The sequence below is a fragment of the Pogona vitticeps genome, chromosome 1 (assembly GCF_051106095.1).
Source record: "Pogona vitticeps strain Pit_001003342236 chromosome 1, PviZW2.1, whole genome shotgun sequence".
Classification (NCBI taxonomy): domain Eukaryota; kingdom Metazoa; phylum Chordata; class Lepidosauria; order Squamata; family Agamidae; genus Pogona; species Pogona vitticeps.
Genome location: NC_135783.1, coordinates 10,095,037 through 10,115,955, shown reverse-complemented (window position 1 = coordinate 10,115,955; position 20,919 = coordinate 10,095,037). Strand labels below are relative to the sequence as shown.

Genomic DNA, 20,919 nt, shown 5'->3' with positions numbered 1-20,919 from the left:
CTTGAAACAATTAACTGCCAAGCTTCAACTAGCTTAAACACAGAGAAACCTTATTGCTCAGCTGATGAACTTCAGCAATAACCTTATCTGAGGGACAGAAATTATAAAAATGTGTATTTTCTTTAAAACACCCTAAAATCATTCACCTTTGGAGAAAACTTCAAGGTGATTAGATGATCCCGACCACAGGAATCTTCTGCTTTTAACCTGATGACATTAAAACCAGGATCCACAAACAGAACCCTGGAAAAAGAAACAAATTCCACAGTAATTCTAGTTATAATTTGCTCATATTAATCTGATACAAATATATTAATCCAAAATCATCCATATGGCATTAATTTCTGGTGTTAAGATTGACTACTATTGATATAACAGTCAACTGCTTAATGCAGTCATATGTGTATCTCTGGGTTATTTACACTGCGTGTCAAAGCACATGCTGTGGTCAGTGAATACTGTGAATCAATTTTCCATCACTGAAATCTTGGGCATGCACAGCATGTTCATGTCAGCCTCTACTTATGTACACATTACACTTCCTGACAACAATCTGATCCATTTCTACAATTACTTGGAGTAGAAAGATTTCATGCTCAGTTTTTCTTCAATGAACTTTTGTCACTGTAAATACAGATATTGTATCAATAGTACTGCTCAGATACTGGGAATATACTGAGGACGAAAAAACATAATCTTGAATTATAGCATACAGTAGATTGTGAGATTTGTAAATCTTCACAGGAGATTCAGTCATACAAAACATTTTGGACAGCCTTTCCTCATAAGGCTTGGTTTCCAGCCCTTTGATCATCCTTGTCATCCTCCTCTGAACTTGTTCCAATTTGTTAGCATCCTTCTTGAAGTATGGTGTCCAGAATTGGAGACAATACTCAAGGTGAGGCCTAACCAATGGTGAATAGCGGGGGACTAGCACCTCGCAGGATTTGGAAACTATACTACTATTGATGCAGCCTAAAATAGCATTTGCCTTTTTTGTAGCCACATCACACTGTTGGCTCATATTTAGCTTGTGATCTAGGACAACTCCAAGATCCTTCTCACTTGTAGTTTTGCGGAGCCAGGTATCCCCCATCTTGTAACTGTGCAATTGATTTCCTTTCGCGAAGTGCAGTACTTTGCACTTATCCCTGTTGAATTTCATTCTGTTGCTTTTGGCCCAGTGCTCCATCCTATCAAGGTCATTTTAAATTTTGTTTCTGTCTTCTAGGGTTTTAGTTATTCCACCCAATTTGGTATCATATGCAAATCTGACAATCATTCCCTGCACTCCCTCATCCAAGTCATTAATAAAAATATTGAAGAGCACCGGGCCCTGGGGTGAGCCTTGGGATACCCCACTGGTTACTTTCTCCCAGTTAGAGAAGGACCCATAATCATCACCCTCTGAGTACAATTCTGTAGCCAATTGTGTATCCACCTAACACTTGATCTATCCAGCTCACACCTAGTTAGCCTGCTAATCAGGATATCATAGGGCACTTTGTTAAAAGCTTTGCTGAAGTCAAGATATACTACAGTGGGGTCTTGACTTGAGAACTTAATCCGTATTGGAAGGCGGTTCTCAAGTCAAAAAGTCTGTAAATCAAGTCTCCATTGACCTACAGTGCATTGAAAACCGATTAATTCCGTAACAGGCCGTTTTTGTTCCATTTTGTTTTTTTTCTGGTCTGTAAGTCAAATCTCAGTCTGCAAGTCAAACCTAAATTTTGCGGCCAGAGAAGTCTGTAACTCAAAAAGTCTGTAAGTCAAGCCGTCTGTAAGTCAAGGGTCCACTGTACATCTATAGGGAGGTGACCTGATCAAAAAAAACAAGGTCAAATTAGTTTGACAGAATTTGTTCTCAACAAATCTGTGTTGTCTTCTAGTTATTACTGAATTGTTTTCTAGGTGCTTGCACAATGACCACTTCACAACCTGTTCCAGAATTTTGCCTGGGATTGATGTCAGGCTGACTGGCCTGTAGTTCCCAGGTTCCTCTTTTTTGTCCTTTATGAAGATAGGGACAACATTGGCCCTCCTCCAACCCTCTGGCACCTCGCCCGTTTCCCATGATTTCAAGAAAATAATGGATAGCGGTTCTAAGAGTTCTTCAGCCAGTTCCCTCATTACTCTCGGATGCAGTTCATCCGGCCCTAGAGATTTGAACTCGTTCAAGGTGGGTAAGGTACTCTTTGGCTATTTATCTATCTCCAGTTGCAATCCTCTCCTCTCCACCTGCACTTCCAATTTGTTTCCCAAGTTCATATGGGAAACTAACTATCGGGCTATCTCCAATAATTCATTCTTGGACAAAGTGCTTGAACACATGGTGGCCTCCTAGATCCAGAGATTCCTGGATGAAATGGATTAAACCAGGGGTCTCCAAACTTTTCACATAGAGAGCCACATAATATATTTTTGATAGCCGAACAAACGTATGTGTACACCTGCACGCACGGGCCGGATAATAAGGCCAGGCAGGCTGTATGTGGGCCATGGGCCATACTTTGGAGACTCCTGGATTAGATCTATTTCAATTTGGCTTCAGGCCTGAATATGAGACAGAAACAGCACTGGTCACCTTGCTTAATGAACAACACCTAGAACTAGACAGGGACAGCATGTTATAGTTAGTTCTTTTTCACCAGCTTTTAATAATGTTAGCTATGGCATCCTTCCAGGTTGTCTCCCTACGTTGGCACTGTTTTACAGTTGTTCTAGTCCTACATGGAGGGCCAATCTATAGTGTTGAGGAACTCCCATTCATTGCTGTGACTGTGCACTCCAAGGTTCTGTTTTATCAAAGGTTCTCCTGGTCAGTCAAGGACAAAGATTCAACTTGTGCTGGATGGGGTTGCACTGATTCTGGAAAATCAGACACACAGCCTGGGTGTACTCCTAGATTCATTGCTAAGCATGATCTTAGCACTGACCAGGAGTGCATTTGCATCATTTAAATTGCCATACCAGTTGCATCTACTGTATATATGTCCAAGTTGGTTTCTGCTGGGCTTCTCACCAGCTTTTTATACCACTAACCATGTTATCCTTCTGGGTTGTCTCCCTGGGACGGGATTTTGGAGGATCTGTTTTACATTGGCTCCAAACCTTCCTGGAGGTGAGCTCAGAAGATAGGGCTGGATGACTCCTGTTTAAAAACCTGGCCACTGGCCTGTGCTATCAATCCCTCAAGGCTCTGTTTTCCTCCCATGCTATTTACCATCAACATGAAAATACCGGATCACCATTATGCTGATGATAACCAACTCTCTCTCCTTTCCATCTAAATCTGCAGAAGCTGTTTCAATGCTAGACTGGTGTGTAGTGTCAGAAATGGACTGAATGAGAACAAATAAACTGAAATGCAAGCTGAAATGCAGATCAGGGAATCAAGATCCAGTCTGTGATGTCTGTGGTTACACCTACCCTGAAAACACAGGTGTGCAGCTTGGGTGTGCTCTGGGATTCAGCCCTGAGCTTAGACACACAGGCCTCAGTAAAGGCCAAAAATGCCTTTGCACAGTTAAAAAGATTCACCAGCTGCATTCACTCCTGAAGGGGCCTGATCTGGCCATGGTGACACATGCCTTAGTTACATCCCAGCTGGATTACTGTAACATGCTCTATGTTGGGCTGTCCTTGGAAAGTGTTCAGAAACTTCAATTAGTTCAAATATTGCAGCCAGATTGCTAAGTGAGGCTGGTTACAGGGATCACATAATCCCCATTACAGTATTTTCAATGGCTCTGGGTTTCTTTATGATCACAATTCAAAATGCTGGTTTTAAACTCTAAAGCTCTAAAAGGCTTGGTCCCAAGCTATCTCAGACCAAATCTCCCTTTATGAACCTTCTTTGGTTTTAAGATCACAGGAAGCCTTTCTCTTGATCGCATCCACACAGGTGCATTTGATAGTGACACAGGAGAGGGTCTTCTCCATCGCTGCTCCCAGACCCCTTACCAAGGGAAGCCAGGCTGACTTTTTGCAAGCAGGCAAATAACCTTTTTTCTAGGCAGGCTTACTCTTATTGCCTGGCTACCTAAGAGGGGATTTTTTAAACAAGGAAAGTGGTGCTTTTAATGTGTTTTTAGTATTGTTTTTGTTTACAAGGTTTAATATTTAATTATCTCTTTATATTGTAATGATTTATTATTTTCAGCTTTCAATATTGCTTCTTTTTAATACTACAAGCCACATTGGATCTTTTTTAGGACAAAATCACGCTATAAACGTTCCAAATGCATGCATACATACACACACCAACCACCGTAGATACCCCATTAGAGTAAATTAAAAAAAATATAATTATACAGACAGATTTTCTCAATATTTTGCAAAAGAGTTTGATTGATAAACTTGACATACTTATTCCAGCCCAGTATTTCTATATGTTCAATGAGAGCAGAATAATACTGTGGAGGTGGTGATGCATGGAATTCTTGTCTGTTTTTCAGAGCAACGTCCTATTAGGAAATATTATAACATTAGCAATGTTAACAACAACATTTTGTGGGATTTCCGGATCCAAATGGACAGACACCTTAAACATAACACAGCAGACATAGCAGTAATAGAACAAAGAAATGTGCAGATCATGGACACTGCAGTTCCAGGCATACTGTGCCGATTTTTAACAGATACTTAGGTTTTTAGTTAAAACGTTGGGGTTTTTTTTTGGGCTACACAAGAACAAGAACTCCAAACAGACATAGTAGTAATAGAACAAAGGAATGTCTGGATCATTGACATTTCAATTCCAGGGGATGCCAGAGTTCAAAATAAAGAATTGGAAAAACTAAGAAAATACAGATATCTGGCAATCAAAACATCTTGCTTGTGGATGAAACACACTTCAGTGGTCCCCATAGTTATTGGGGCTTTGGGAAGAATACTTCTAAGGAGACATGCATAGGGCTGCACTGTTAGTCAGGACCACACATAGCTAAAGTTTCTACATGAAAACTGAAAAGCATTAGTCCATTAAACTGCTTTTAAACACTCCGACAGAACCTCCTGCACATTTTAAACAAGTATTATCAGTGAATGTATGCATGCAAATATGAAGCATGCCTCCAAGTTAAAGAAAAAATAGAATCACTTAAACACTTAAAGTGTGACTAAAAGCACACTTTAAAAAGTAAAGGATCCATTAAATGAATGGCTCTCTTAATGGCGAGGCATATTTAGAAAATTTCCAGCTACCAGCACAATTCTTCCTTGAAATGTACTACACTTCATTTCTTAAGATATAGTTCACAATATCTTAAAGAAATGGAGAATGTGAGCTGCTCTTAAAAAAAAAACCCAACAACTTACAACATGATTTGAATGTCATTTTTAAATTCAGCTTCTCAGATCTTACCAATTGTTAAAAACTCAAGGCATTCATCTTTACAGTACACGATCCTCGTAGAAACACTAATCTGTGTGCACACATGATGGATTTGAAACAACAGCCTTGCTGCAACTAGATTGCTTGCTCCGGAGTGCCTTCTGGGAGGGGACCCTTGGGTGAGGTACACCGTTCCAGAGCGGCTCCAGAAGACAAACCATTTCTGACTACTCTATACCTACAAAACCCTGAAAAAGGTCACCAAAAGTCAGAATTGACTTTACAGCCCATAATGATTTCATTATCTGTTCACTTCAGTACCAATTAAATAAGTAATCCTATTTCAGATTACTGCATAAAGATAATCAGCAAAAGCGTTTTTCACTGGCTAGCTGAAAACCAGGAAAAACATATCTCATACTGGCTATATTTATACAATTCTATCAAAATGTTTAACTATGAAATTATAACATAAGCAATACTGGGATTTATTCTCCAGAGACTATGCAAACTTATAAAGCATCTGGCCATATTAGATATGGAAAGTATTTTGCTTAGTTACATCCTCACCAAAATAGTCTTCAACTCCATCATAAAACTGACTAGATTCGAGGAGTGTTGCAGCCTCTGAAAAACACATTCATATTCATTAATTAATGTATGCAGTTTTTCAAAAATTAATTAAAATTAATTAAAAGCTATTGATGGACTATTCTTTCAATCACATGGCCAATTATGAGTTTCCTTACAGCTGTATCATACAGGCCTGGATAACATTAACGGAATGCATGAACCAAGTATTGTGGTGGGGCTCAGAAGTAGGCAAATCATCAATTTTTTTACCCTTGCTTCGCAGGTCCCTTGGCTCTCATAGGAAGTACAGTGGGGCCTCGACTTACAAACGTCCTTACTTACAAAAATGTTGAGTTATGAAAAGCTCCATTTGCAAAATTTTGCTTCGACTTGCGGCTTGAGCTTCCAGTTACGAACAGAAAAAGGCAGGGGGAAAAGGCAGGGAATTCAAACCATTGGTGGCGAAGAGGCTGCTTCTTCGCCTCAAAGGTTAGGAAAAGGGAAGCTCAGCCTCCTGGGCTTCCAACACCACCGCAACGGGTGCCGGTGCTTTGGAAGCCTGGGTAATTGGTACCTGGTGCGGCAGTCAGGGCAGCTTTGGAAGCCCAGGAAGCCAGCACCCGGCGTGGAGGTTGAGGTGGCTTTCAGCTTCCCAAGCCGCCCCTGCTGCCCTCTGCCTCCCGTCTCCACTGCAGGAGGTCGGGGTGGCTTTCGGCTTCCCGGGCTTCCAAAGCTGCACCTGCGGCCCTCTGACTCTTGTCCCCGCGGGGATAGGAGGCAGAGGGCAGGGGGGGCGGCTTTGGAAGCCTGGGAAGCCAGCACCTGGTGTGGCAGTTGGGGCAGCTTTCGGCTTTCTGGGCTTCCAAAGCCGCCCCAACCGCCATGCCGGGTGCCGGTGCTTTGGAAGTCCGGGAAGCCTCCACAGCAAATTTTTGGATTATATTTTTTTTGCAGCCCCAGTTTGCAGTGTTTTATTTTTATTTAATTTTTTGTGTTTTTTCCCCTTTGGATGGAATTGATTAATTGGTTTTCAATGCATTCCTATGGGAAATGGTGCTTCGACTTACAAAATTTTTGAGTTATGGCCACCGTTCCGATACAGATTAATTTCGTAAGTCGAAGCACCACTGTACAGCAAGCAACAGCAGCAAATACAGCTGTCTCTACATAGGTTTTAACTTATGCTACATCTTTCCAGTTTACTATGAAAATATATAACTCTTTAGGAAAATTATTTCCTTTACTCATATATTTTTCTTTTTCTCTTATCTATTCTTGAAGGATTTCCCACACAAACTCGTATAAAGTACCATTTACCTCTCTGTTCTCTCATCTGGTTCTTGTCTTATCTACCTTGCCTTTTCCTCAACATACCTTACTCCTCCAACATCTATATTTGACAACAGGTCTTGCCTTCTCTGTATCTCCCAGGTTTTTAATATTCTGCCCTGTCTGTTGCAGATGCCCAAGTTCTGATCCTGGATACAGCATTCATCCTTCATGGCTAGTAGCTGCTGAAATCCCTGGAGTCCTGAATGTGTCCAATCCCTTTTAAAGTTTACAGCCATCACTATTTCCTGAGCTGGCAAACTCCACAGGTTAACAATGCACAGTTTAAACGTGCATTTATTTGTCTTCAGTCTTTCACTGCTCAGTTCCAGTGGATGTCACCAGATTTCATGTAAAAAATTAAGGGATCTTTTCCCTCTACCAACCTACCACCATTTTGTATAACTGCATATCTCTAATATGTCTCCTTTTTCTTGCTTTTCCTAAGCTAAACAATCCCAACTCATAGGGGAGCTGCTAGAGCACCTTGTTCATTTAAGCTGCCAGATATGCCTCTTCCAAAAAGCAACTCCCTCTAATGTTAAATTCCTTGTCCCTACTTGCAGGTTCAGGATCATAATCTGACTCATTTCAGATGTGATCCATAATCCATTTATTCTGACCCATTTCTAGAGAAAAATCAATATAACTGTTAAAGACTGCCTCATGAATGGGTTGCTGACTATATAGCCTGACTCAAATATTCGTAACAACTCAAGCCATGGAAATTCAAAAACTTCAACTGCACTGTTCACTATTATACCTGTTTTAGAATCTGTTGATATCCATCTAACAGCTTTTTCAGATGCCAGGAACACTGTATCCTATAAAATAAAACAGCATTGCAGTTCAATCTGGCCAATGCTCAGATAGAAGACAACAGTGTTCTTTATTAGTTTCACATACATCCGAAAAGAAAAAAAATCATAAGTGTATCCAGTCACTCATACAATCTGCATTATAAGCATTATTATTGGCAGCACAGTTTCGTTTTTAAAAAATAAACTTTACTGATGTATCTTCAATAGAAATGAACAGATATAAGCAGACACCAATGCAAAAGTTCACATATACATCAGCTTTAATGGAGTTTCGCATGCTTGATTTATACTGCACATAATTCAGTATCTTAAACTCTAAGGTTTAGATAAACATGTAGGAGTACTTGCAACTACTTATAACCATCTATAACTATAGCAGTACATAATTAGAAAAGGAAAGTGAATCAGTTTTCACTGACCATTCAACTTCATTTCAAAGGTTCATAACCTCCCTCATAACTAGGGTAATCAACCGTTTCTCTCAACATTTATTCCTTTTATGTTCATTGAAATGTAGCACAAATTCCATTCAATCTTTCCATCTCAAAGAACAATGCACTTCTCAGAGTATGAAATGCATGTCATCGGCTCTGAAATAAGATCAACTGCAACACTCCTATCAAAGTAATGCTAGTGGGTTTTTTTCTGCAAGCCACATTCACTTTCTGAAATTTTAAATTTTCTACAACCTTGGTTGAACTCTGCCAGAATCAGATCATAATAGCACAAAGTAGTCTATTTAGGATTACTGTCCACATGATATTTTAATAAACTGGGAGAGTAAAAAAAGAATGCAGGACTCTGCACATGGTTAGTATGAAAACTACCTAAGCACTTACACACACATTCAGCCTCTGTACTGAACGGAAAAGCACACTTTAGTGTGCTCAGGAGCAACTCCTTTATTCTCGCATTCCATCTTTATCTAAGCATTTAGCTCTGGCATCTCGGCATTAATGAGTATCAGTTCAAGCTGTGTGCCAGTTACATTGAACTTGAGCATGACATGGCTCAAGTCCCTTTGGGTCTTTTTAAAGAAAAATGTAGGATAAAAATATTTTAAATAAATTAAAGAAACGGCTCACACACTCATGTTGACTAATTGCTGTAAAACAAATCTCTGTCTATAGAACCTCCTGGTACTCATATCACCAAAACCCAAAGGGTAGTATTATTCCCAACAATCTAATCATCACCTGAACAGATATCTCATACACATAACTCTTGACACAGACGTGGGGACTTACTACTAAAAATGAAGATATTACCTTGGAAAACATGTGTCTTACCTTGCATTTTTAAGCTGGAGATCCAAAGGTAACAATATCCTTACGTGAAAGTCTCTGCCCTGGGAAAGTAGCAAATCAATGAACAGAGTATCTACAAATGTATATATCTGGCAAAGTCTATATGCATGAGTATTTCACTGGTATTTTAGAAGCAGGTTTTGACCCCAGTTTAAATTTCTTTTCTTTTAATGTGATAATACTGGTAAATATTCCCAAATATTGTCTTAGTGATTAAAACATCAATACACAGCAATAACACCAATTTGATTGACATCAGCAGAAGACAAATGCCAATTTCAAACACATTCAAATATTTATTAAAGAATTAGAGTTCTGTACACAGTGGTGCTGCTGTATCCATGGGATCAGTACCTGGTTATCTGCTGCCTGAAAATATAGTCAGGCTATTGTTATGAAATAATTTCCAGTCCAATACCATACATTGCATGCCCAGATGTAAGCTCTACTGAGCTGAATGAAAATTTATCTCAATAGGTGAATACAAGACTGCAGCCTTCATTTTCCCCTAAAGGTGTAGTCAGATTCTTTCAATAAATTTCCTTACAAAAGGTAGATGTTGACCAGATTTGGAGAACAAATGGAGGTGTCAAGCCTCCCCAATACAGTTCACAAAGCTCTGATCTGCAAAGCATTTTAACTGAGTTTGGAAACAGATTTCAGTTAGCCAATAATTATTTTCAGCATTTGTACAAAGGAATGGATGTTTCAAGAAACTGTCATAATGCAGTCTGAAGTGGAGCACAATTAATGTACCCCATAACCTTTACCTTTATAGTATATTGCAGCTCTCCCATCTATTACATTTAAATGGCCTTTTTAAAAAAATAAGAAAGCACATGTAATTCTGACCTTTTGTAAAGGTCAAATAACTATGATTCAATGTTTCATTAAAGTATCAAAAGATACTTTAAGAACAGCTTTAAAGAGACCCGCATACTGAAAAATTTGTGACCATATGTAAATGTTGTTATCCTCTAGACATAGAACAGCTTTGATAACCCTTAGTTAACAAAGGAAGAGAATTTTTTTTCTATATAATGGGTTATCTCCTTCACATTCAGAAGCAAAGGACAAAAAATACACAGGAAACAAAGCCAAATTTCCATCCAGCCATGGCTCAATAAAACTCAGTGTTCTAAAAGGGTAATTCTGTGCCTTCCAAATTCTTCTAGACGGTTGGCTCCAATTTTAATGCAATCCCTTTTGCTACCATTTCAGTTCCATGACATGTACATATGAGGTTCAAGCCCATACAGTGGACCCTCGACTTACAGACAGCTCGACTTACAGACTTTTCAAGTTACAGACATCTCTGGCTGCAAAATTTAGGTTCGACTTGCAGCCGGAGAATCGACCTACAGGCCAGAAAAAAACAAAAACAAAATGGAACGAAAACAGAAAACAGACGGTTATGGATTAATCGGTTTTCAATGTATTGTAAGTCAATGGAGCCTCGACCTACAGACTTTTCTACGTGCAGCCACCGTTCCAATACGGATTAATTCCATTAGTAGAGGATCCACTGTATGAGGTAGTATTAAGTCCCCTTGGTTTATAAGAGGCAAAGCAAGATAGTTTCTCTGAGAATATTTCAAGGAAGTTAATGCCTGGGGGAGGAATGTATGAAGACAATTTTCTCCTCCTTCCAAAGAAATCATTAAACAGCCTCCCTCTTTGCCTAATACTTTGAGCTAGAGAAAAATTAATCAACAGGATGAGAAGCCCCACCCTAATGTGGCTGCAGCCAAATCTGGACAATGAAATGAAATGAGGCAGTATAATCTTGATATAGTACAAAGGACTTCAAAATGCTATTCCACATAATAAAAAGAGATCTTTTTGAATTAGGGGACGTCAAACGCAGGATTTTCCATATAATAATAATAATAATAATAATAATAATAATAATAATAATAATAATAATAATAATAATAATAATAATAATAATAATAATAATAATAATTTATTGTCATTGTAAGTATATACGCAGTATACCCATACAACGAAATTCACAGACACTCAGAGACCAGACACAAGCACACACATAACATTCCCCAAACACTTCCCACCCACTAAAAAATTCCCCACTAAAAATACAAACATCTACACCTCAGGCCAAGTAACACAGTTCAACTAATTATTCACTACTGGTGGTCTTTAAGCTCATTATTAATTGCAATTATAGCTCTAGGATAAAAACTATTGAGAAAACGTGTGGTCCGAGTCTTAATTGTTCTATATCTTCTGCCAGATGGTAACAACTCTCCCCTATGTAGGATGGTGGGAGGTGCCATCAGAGACCATTTGAAGTTCTACACAGGACATAGAACATCACGTGCCCCGTTGCTCATTCATAGTTGGCTTCAACTTTGCACTGCAGCTCTTACCCGGTTTCCATGAAAATAAACCCTAGAAGGTTTTTTTCAGCATGCTCATCAAAAAAGCTGTACCCCAAAAATAAGCCCCAGTTAAGTGAAACCCCGCCCTCCACCCTTATGCAGCAACCAGAAGATGACATGACCATAGGGTACTTGAATAAATAGACTGTGGTCCATGAAAAAAATAAAACATCCCCTGAAAATAAGCCCTAATGCAAACATTGATATAAAATCCTGTTTTGTTTTTGGGGAAACACGGTATGTACACGTCTGGCACAGACACAGGCAGGGTTTCTATGCTGTCTACTCTCACTAGCAGAGATGCTCCAGTCACAGGCAGACAAAAGTCCTTTCTGGCAGTTGCTCCCACACTCCAGAACATTCTGTGGGAGACTAGTTTGGTTCCCTCTTTGCTACCCGCAAGGCAATTTTTATTAAGCACGTTAGCTGATCTTTAGCTTTTTCTTTGTTGGAAGTAATCTGATGGTGCATCTAGATTGGAAGGAGCAACTGACAGGTTCTGTTGCTGCCCAAGGGATGCTCAAACGTGTTCAGGTTCTTCAGGAAGGCTCCTTCCATGTCCCCCAATATTTTCCTGAAGAGGTTTAACTGCTGATATGTTGGCACTGACCTACCTGTAGTGTTTTCAAATGAGTTTCCTTTTAGATTATATTTCAATAAAGATTTTATTTTAGGATTGCAAGCAATCCTGAGCAACCTGTTGGGGGTGGGAGGGGTAAGATGGTATAAAAGCAGGGAATATATTAAACAAAAAATCAACAAAACAGAAACCTCAGGTTCTGAAATGTGAAAGAACATTTGAAAGAGCCTGTGTGCTGTAGGGGTCACAGTACTGACATGGGAACTTGGAAATCTAGGTTCGATTCCCCATGAAAATCACTTGGATGACCATGACAGACCAAAATAAAAAGAGGACGATATCTTTACTGGGCCTCTAATGTAAGGCCCTTCATCAGGCTCAACACTGCAGAGTTTCAGAAGTGAGGGAGAGTCCAAAAACTCATCCTGACCAGATAATGCAATGTCAGAATCCATATTAGAAGCAAATAGGATGAATTCAACCATATTGGTAGACAAAGGGCTGCCTGGTACTTTCTCTATTCCTATAAAGTTGGAAGTAGAAGCACATACAGGAATCAATTTTATTTCAGCCCCATCTACCTCACAAGGTTGCTGTGCAGATAAACTGAGGAGCAAGAACTAATGTCATTTTTATCTCCAGCTCTTTCAGTCTACAAGTGCCTGGTGAGTCATATGTGCAAGTGAATCTGAAGAGCTGTTTTGAGCTTCTCTTCCAGCATCTGTGAATGACAGCGATTTCCTATTAAACATGAACTGTTAGATAGCTCAGTTGAGCATGTGGCTTGCAGAGCCAGAGCCTGGGAGCTCAATTCCCCATTGTGATCATTCTCTTTCTCACCAGCACCCTGACTTCTTTTGCTAGATTCCTTATGGTGGGTGTTTTTTTTGGGGGGGTCACTTATGCTTCAGCAACTTTTAATAACAATTATAATCTTAGAAATGCAGAACTGAAAGGGATAATAGATTCCAGTCCCTGTCAAAGAGGGGGAGGGAAATCAAGCTCTGGTTCCATAGCCAGATGCCTTTGCGGTGGGGGGGGGGGAGGGATTGCCTTGGTCACTCCTGCTTTATATCATGAGGAAATCAAAAGCAGGAAAGGGCTCCTGTGCAGCTACTCAAAACTGAGCCACTGACTCAAAGTTGTGTGAAATTCATACAGCCATACTTGCATCAGCTAAATTGTTCAGGTCTTATTGGAAGAAAAGTGAGATCTAAATGCAGCGAGGCCATGATAAAATTTGGAAGTGCTGGGGCTCACAGGCCCTTATAGTCTCCCTGCCCCATAAGGAGAGTCTGAACATCAGAGTGGATCTGCTTTAAATCACTAAGGTTTGTTTAAATCATGATTTGTAAATCTGGAGACTCATTCTTGCTGGTAGCTATAATCTTTCATATTTGCAACCAGATGAAGATTTCATATTTAGAATAATAATTTGTCAGATTAGTAGAACAGTTGTATCAGAACAAATTTTAGCTGAATTGGTTAATCACATATTTGGAGAACTACTTGTTTTATTTAACTAAAACAGTAACATAGATATTTTTGTATTTGGTAAAACATCACTGTGTTCATTGTTTGTACACAGATTTGCAGAACAATGGAATTAGGTTTTCCTGAACTTTGTTCATTTTATACCATCTCTATTGTGAAAAGTGCATGTTTTTCTCAGTTTGGATAACTTGGATTAAATGAATTAATCCAAAAAAATGTAAATATTGCATGAATATACACCTTCATGCTACATAACGAAGTTCGATTTCATGTTGAATGACCTTTCAACTATAATGTATCTTAAATATAAAACTATCTTTAGTTTTCCTCCAGTAACATTTCATTAAAATAAATGTGATTTAAAAAATTTTAAATCCAATTTAAACTTTAAAAAATATTTTTTTAAAAAAAATCATCTATTTTAATCACCCTGCTGAACATTCAGGCAGCTAGATCAGTCTCTATGAATAAATACGTTGTGAGTCTTTTGTAAAGTCAATGGCTCTTGACAGCCCGTTTCAGAAAAAAAAATCATGCTTAAATACTTCACATTCCAGCAGGCACAATAATGAATAATTATGTGCTGTCACGTCAATTCTGACTTCCAGCAACCCTTGCCTGGATTTCCTAGGCATAAAGACCAAGCAGTAGTTTACCAGTCCATTTTTGTGTTAGCAAGAATATAATGTCTTTCTTTCCCAGCTAGTGTCAGGATTTTAGATCAACTCAGAGGGATCAATAGGAAATCCTGAAGAAGTAGATGGTTTCACAGCCCCTGCTTCTCATAAACTCCTGGGGCTTCAACTCCATAAGTCCTGGCACCACTATTTTTTGTTTATTTAAAATATTTCTTTCCTCCTGCATAAATGTAACAGATCTATAAATGAAATAAACCATTTTCTAATTGGGACATATAGCGTGGCAAGCAAACAGAAAGTTTAAACAAAAAGACCCAAGATACAAAATAAAATAAACAAATAAAAGATAAATAAGTAAAACATAACTAAATAAAAAAGCAAAAATTAAAGCAATTTGATTTAAAACATGATTTAAATTTAAAATGCAGATTTTTTTGACAATTTAAATTTTTTTAAAAAACGACTTTATGGATTTTTTAAAGCATAATTTAAATCAACTTGGTTTTTTTTAAAAGAAAATCTGCCCTGCAAGCAAGTGGCCTACCTCGCAGGGTTATTGTGTACATCTGTGTGGGGGATGTGCGAGGGATTGCTCTCCCACCGCCCCTTTATAACGACAGAGAAAGCCTTGGGGGATGGCCAAAACTTGCCCATCATGTCTGGGTGGGAGATCCCCATGACACCGGAGTTCGAATCCTCCCTCAGGCGGGTAAAGCTTCGGGCTTTCTTCTTTCCTTCCCCTCAACTTCCCTCACAGGCGAGTTGAATCTTGAGCTAATTAAAAGGCTGAAGAGCAAAGGAAGGCGTCTCTGTACCTGAGCAGTGAGGAAACCCTCATAAACCGTCCCTTCCCGGTTCTGAGGCAGGAGAAGCGGACACTCGCGGAGCAACGAACCGAGACCAGCCGCCATCTCCCGCCCGCGCCTTTAGGTTCGCCGTGCAGGGAGGAAAACCAAAAAGACAACCCACAGCGAGGGTTTCCACTTCGGCGGCGCGCACGGCGCATGCGTCCCTTTCCCTTCCTATCCTTTTTATTTCCCCCTTCCAACTCGCGCGCCACCTTCCCCTCCCAAGAAAGAAGCACCGCAGGCGCATGCGTATTGTTCCTTGAGCCTATTTCCCCTTTACCACCCCTCCCCGCGCGCGCGCGCCGCGGGACATTTGCCACCAACTTCGGACAGGGAACGCGGGGTGTGCAATAACGGGGAGGGGGCGGGCGCTTAAACCCGAAAAAAACAGAAAGAAAAGCAACTCGGGCGCGTGTTCTGTTTTGGGAAAAGTCCGTTCCTATTTGAATGCCCTCCCCGGCCTTCGCGCGCTGTCTCTGATTGGACGGAATGACTCTGCGTGAAACAGGTGGGCGGGGCAAAGCGGATGCCACACCCCTGCTGCTCGCCTTTAAATAGTCTCGAGTCGTTTCCTCAGGCCGTTATTTCATGCGCTAAGGTTTTGTGGGTGTGAACCCTGAATAAATGTGGCAGCTTACGTGAAATGTAGTTTTGTGGTCTCCTCATGCTTTCTTTCCCCATTAAGCCTAGTGAGGCTCAGTCATCCCTACTGCTTGGCCTGTGTTCACACATACCAGAGAGTCAATCCCATGGCATCAATGGCCAGCATGCTATGAGGGGTTTACTCCCTTGTCAATGTGATTGTAACCCGTAGGGGTAAAATCCTGCTCATTCTGCCCTTTTAGTTTTCTGGGGAGCTGGTGGTGATGAAATGAGTGGGATGTAGGCTTACTTGAGCGACAATGGGTGAAAACTCAACGTAATCTGCTCCAACTAGGGTTGCCAGATGTCAGGCAAAAGGAGGACATGTCCTCCTTTTTAGCCTAATGTCCTCCGTCAGGCAGGCAAAGATAAAAATCTTTAAAATGTCAGGCTTTTGTATATTTTATGTTATAATTTTGGATGGGAGGGGGAGAGGTGGAAGGACCCCCTTCCCCCTGGCTTTCCCTACCTCCACCTGCCCGCCCACTTCCGGTATTTTGAGAAAAAAAAAAGGCTCCATTGAATTTATTTTCCTTTTTTAACATGACTGTTTCTTGGTCAGTTCACTAAGAGACATTTATTGGCAGCTATTGTAATAAAATTGTATTGATTGTGGGTTTAATCTGGAACGATTCAAATGAAACATTCAATATGTCCTCCTTTGTCCTCCTTTTTGTCTTTCTTTGTCCTCCTTTTAGTACCCGTGTATCTGGCAACCCTAGCTATTCCATGGCTATTCCATGGCAATCAAAACGGTGAAGAAGTCATTCTTCTCTGCCACCACTCCATCTGCACAGAATCGCCAAAAGCCCAGCCTTTTCGAACGGTCAAGGGCCTGTCACATCCTATCCCTCAGGAAGCTAAGGCTGACCACACTGTAGCTTGCTGTGAAGAACTTGCACACCCCATTTTGCAGGCAAAACAGCTCAGATCTTCCTCGAGTGGGAAGCTGTCGTCGTTTCAGGCCCTGTGAATAGAACTGTGGCCCCTGCTTGCCCTGTGCCAAGGGACGAGTTCCCGTTTCTGCAGCCTGAGGATGTGGTTGAGGCCCTTTGGGGGGGAGGAGCGAGGGCTTCCAAGCATCGGCTGGCTTCTTGCCCTTCCTGGCTCACAAAAGCTGCCAGAAAGGGACCAGCCGAGTGGGTAGGAGGAGTGGGTAGGTGCCTCCTTGCAACAGGGTAGCAGCATCCCCTTGTCCTTAAGGGAGGCCACAGTAAGACCATTGTTTTAAAAAAAGCCCTCTTTGGACCCCACACTACTCAATCACTAGCAACCAGTATCTAGTATCCCATCCTCAGGGAAGGGTCTGGAGCGGGTTGTGGCCTCTCAGCTTCAGAGGTGGTTTTTTTTGTTTTTGTTTTTGTTTTTGTTTTTTTTTTGGATGAGGCCGATTCTCTAGACCAATTTCAAGCTGGCTTCAGGCCTGGTTATGGGACAGAGACGGCTTTGGTTGCCTTGGTAGATGACGTACGCTGGGACCTGGATAGGGGATCCGTGTCCTGGTTGGTTTTGCTAAACTTCTCAGGGGGTTTCGATACGATCGACCACAGTAGCCTCCTGTGGAATGGGACTTGGAGCCACTGTTTTCCGGTGGCCCCAGTCATTCCTGGAGGAGAGAACTCAAAAGGTGGTGCTGGGGGACTCCCCTTGGACATCCTGGCCACAGACCTGTGGGGCCCCTCGGGGTTCTGTTTTGTCCCCTGGGTTATTTAACACCCACAAAAAAACACAGATTATCCGTGTGGTTGGTTCAACAACACCCAACTCTACCTCTCCTTCCTAAATCCGAGGAAGCTGCTTTGGCTCTACATCAGTGTTTGGTATCACTCATGGACTGGATAACGGGGAATAAATTGAAAGTATTCGCGAAGGCTTTCATGGCCGGGATCTAATAGTTGTTGTGGGGTTTTCGGGCTCTTTAGCCGTGTTCTGAAGGTTGTTCTTCCTAACGTTTTGCCAGTCTCTGTGGCCGGCATCTTCAGAGGACAGAGCACACGTTGCTGTCCTCTGAAGGTGCCGGCCACAGAGACTGGCGAAACATTAGGAAGAACAACCTTCAGAACATGGCCAGAGAGCCCGAAAACCCCACAACAACCAATAAATTGAAACTTAATCCAAACAAGACAGAGGTGCTTCTGGGCAGTCCAAAGGCACACCTGCCAGGAACAGCACCTGCATACAGGTGCCCCAGGCCGGCCTCAGTGGTAGCCAGGAGTGCATCTGCACAATGAAAACAAGTGCACCTAGTTACTTCCCAGCTGGATGAGTGTAACACACACATTGTGGGGCTGCTGATGGAAACTGTCAGGAAACTTCAGCGGGTCCAAAATGCAGCAACCGAATTGCTGCCCGGGGCTGGTTATAGAGAGATCATATAACCCCCCCCCCACAGCAACTCCACTGGCTGCTGATCAATTTCCAGGCACAATTCAATGTCCTGTTTCTAACCTATAAAGCCCTAAATGGCCTGAGTCCAAGCTATCTCAAAGACCGTATTTCCCATTATGAGACTATGAGTGTTAAGATAATCAGAAGAGGAGACCTTTCTCCCAGTCCCACCACCCTCACTGATATGTTTGGTGGGGGCATAGGAGAGAGCCTGCTCTGTTGCTGCTCCCAGACTTTGGAACTCCCTCCCACTAGAGGCCAAGCTGCCCCCATAATTGCTGTCCTGCAAGCAGGCCAAGAACTTTTCTCTTCAGACAAGCCTTTCCACCATAGCTAGCTACCTGTGTGTGATTTTTTTTAAAAGATGGATCCTTATTAGAGATGGGGGTATTTGTATTTTCATATGAATATTAATACCCCCTCGCAGGTGGAGATAATGAGGATCTGTTGTTGTTAAAGACTGGACACAACTTATGTCATAGATGGGCTGTTACATATACTCTATAAAGGTAAATACACTTACGCTGGCATAAATCCTCAGTGGGATTGTGGCCAACTGGTCTCATTTCCATATAGACTTTGGGTTCCATGACCAAATTATTATAATTTAATTAAATTCCTCAGGAGCCATTTAGAAACAGTTTTCATTTCAATAATGCCAATGTTGTGCTTTGCGCGAATGTGAATCTGTAAGGCTGGCTCAGATGTGATCGTTTGCTTTAAGAAACAAAAAGTGCCTATGAACAGGGCAGGATGGATTTAATTTAAATCAAATTGATTTAGATTTTTAAAAAAATCACTTAAAAATAAATCATGATTTAAATCAATTTGATTTTTTTTAAAAAATCATTGATCCACCCTGTGAACAGGATTATCAAATTAAGAATCATATTCATATTCGTTATTCACAACAGAGAAAGTGCTGTATATGTATATCTAACCATTCATACTACCTTAGTAAAGACCTTACAAAAGCATTTGACTTGGTTAGCAGGGATGGCCTTTTCAAAATACTTCCCAAGACTGGATGTCCACCTCGTCTCCTTAACATCATCAGGTCCTTCCACGATGGAATGAAAGGCACTGTAGTTTTTGACGGCTCAACATCATATCCCTTTGACATCCGAAGCGGAGTGAAACAGGGCTGTATCCTCGCACCAACACTTTTTGGGATCTTTTTTGCTGTCATGCTGAAGCATGCCTTTGGAACTGCAACAGAAGGTGTCTATCTCCGGACTAGATCAGATGGAAAGCTCTTTAATCTCTCTAGATTGAGAGCGAAGACCAAAGTCCAACTGAAATGCATGCGGGACTTCCTCTTTGCAGACGATGCAGCCATTGTTGCCCACTCTGCTGAAGACTTCCAACAACTCATGAATCGTTCCAGCAAGGCCTGCCAAGACTTTGGACTAACAATCAGCCTGAAGAAAACACAAGTCATGGGCCAGGGTGTGGACTCACCTCCCTCTATTACCATCTCCACACAAGAATTGGAGGTTGTTCATGACTTTGTGTACCTTGGCTCAACCATCTCTGACACCCTCTCTCTAGATGTCGAGCTGGATAAACGCATTGGGAAAGCAGCTACCATGTTTTCTAGACTCACAAAGAGAGTATGGCTCAATAAGAAACTGACAACACATACCAAGATCCAGGTCTATAGAGCCTGTGTCCTGAGCACACTCCTGTACTGCAGTGAGTCTTCGACCCTTTGTGCACAGCGAGAGAGGAAGCTGAACATGTTCCATATGCTTTGACTCTGATGCATTTTTGGTATCACCTGGCAGGACAGAGTTCCAAATAGAGTAGTCCTAGAACAAGCTGGAATTTTCAGCATGCATACATTACTGAAACAGCGATGTCTACGCTGGCTTGGGCACGTTCTGAGAATGGCTGATGGTCGGATTCCAAAGGATCTCCTATATGGAGAATTAGTGCAGGGAAATCGCCCCAGAGGGAGACCACAGCTGCGATACAAGGATATCTGCAAGCGGGATCTGAAGGCCTTAGGAATAGACCTCAACAGATGGGAAACTCTGACATCTGATCGTTCAGACTGGAGGCAGGCGGTACATCACGGCCTCTCCCAAATTGAAGAGACCCTTGTCCAGCAGGCTGAGGCAAAGAGGAAGTCACAAGGGAAGCAAAACCAGGGAGCTGGACAGGGGACAGATTGGACTTGTATTCAGTGTGGAAGAGATTGTAACTCTCGAATTGGCCTCCTCAGCCACACTAGACGCTGTTCCAAGTCCTCCATACAGAGCACACTAGCATAGTCTTTTGAGACTGAAGGATGCCTACCAGTAATGAGGGAGCTGCTACATCGTGCCTAGTTTTATGGTTCTCTGAGTGGGTACCGGATAGCTGTTCAGCTGGAAAACGAAAGGCCGTTTATGCCTATTTCTACTATGCTGTCATCACATCCCAATACCCAGGTTAAGTGGAAGCTTAGGGTGCAGCTCACCTTGTATCCATATTACCCTACTAGCAGCTATTCATGGTGAACATACTGCTGTGCATGGAGGCGGCCATTCCAGCACATTGCTTGGGTTGCATTGTGGT

The 20,919-nt window shown here is 41.5% G+C and overlaps 1 protein-coding gene across 2 annotated transcripts in view; it reads right to left on the bottom strand.

Annotated features, from left to right (window-relative positions):
* FANCL (FA complementation group L) overlaps positions 1-15,662 on the bottom strand; it is a 56,316-nt gene extending 40,654 nt beyond the window's left edge. The window contains exons 1-6 of one of the 2 annotated variants that reach the window (XM_072987093.2): positions 15,295-15,662; positions 9,348-9,406; positions 8,001-8,061; positions 5,906-5,962; positions 4,369-4,466; positions 147-243 (exon numbers count right to left, since the gene is read on the bottom strand). In XM_072987093.2, the coding sequence (XP_072843194.2) occupies positions 147-243; positions 4,369-4,466; positions 5,906-5,962; positions 8,001-8,061; positions 9,348-9,406; positions 15,295-15,390 (468 nt within the window). In that variant the 5' untranslated portion in view covers positions 15,391-15,662. The remainder of the gene's footprint in view (positions 1-146; positions 244-4,368; positions 4,467-5,905; positions 5,963-8,000; positions 8,062-9,347; positions 9,407-15,294) is intronic. The other variant, XM_072987096.2, reaches the window with a different exon arrangement.
* Between the last annotated feature and the right edge of the window lie 5,257 nt (positions 15,663-20,919).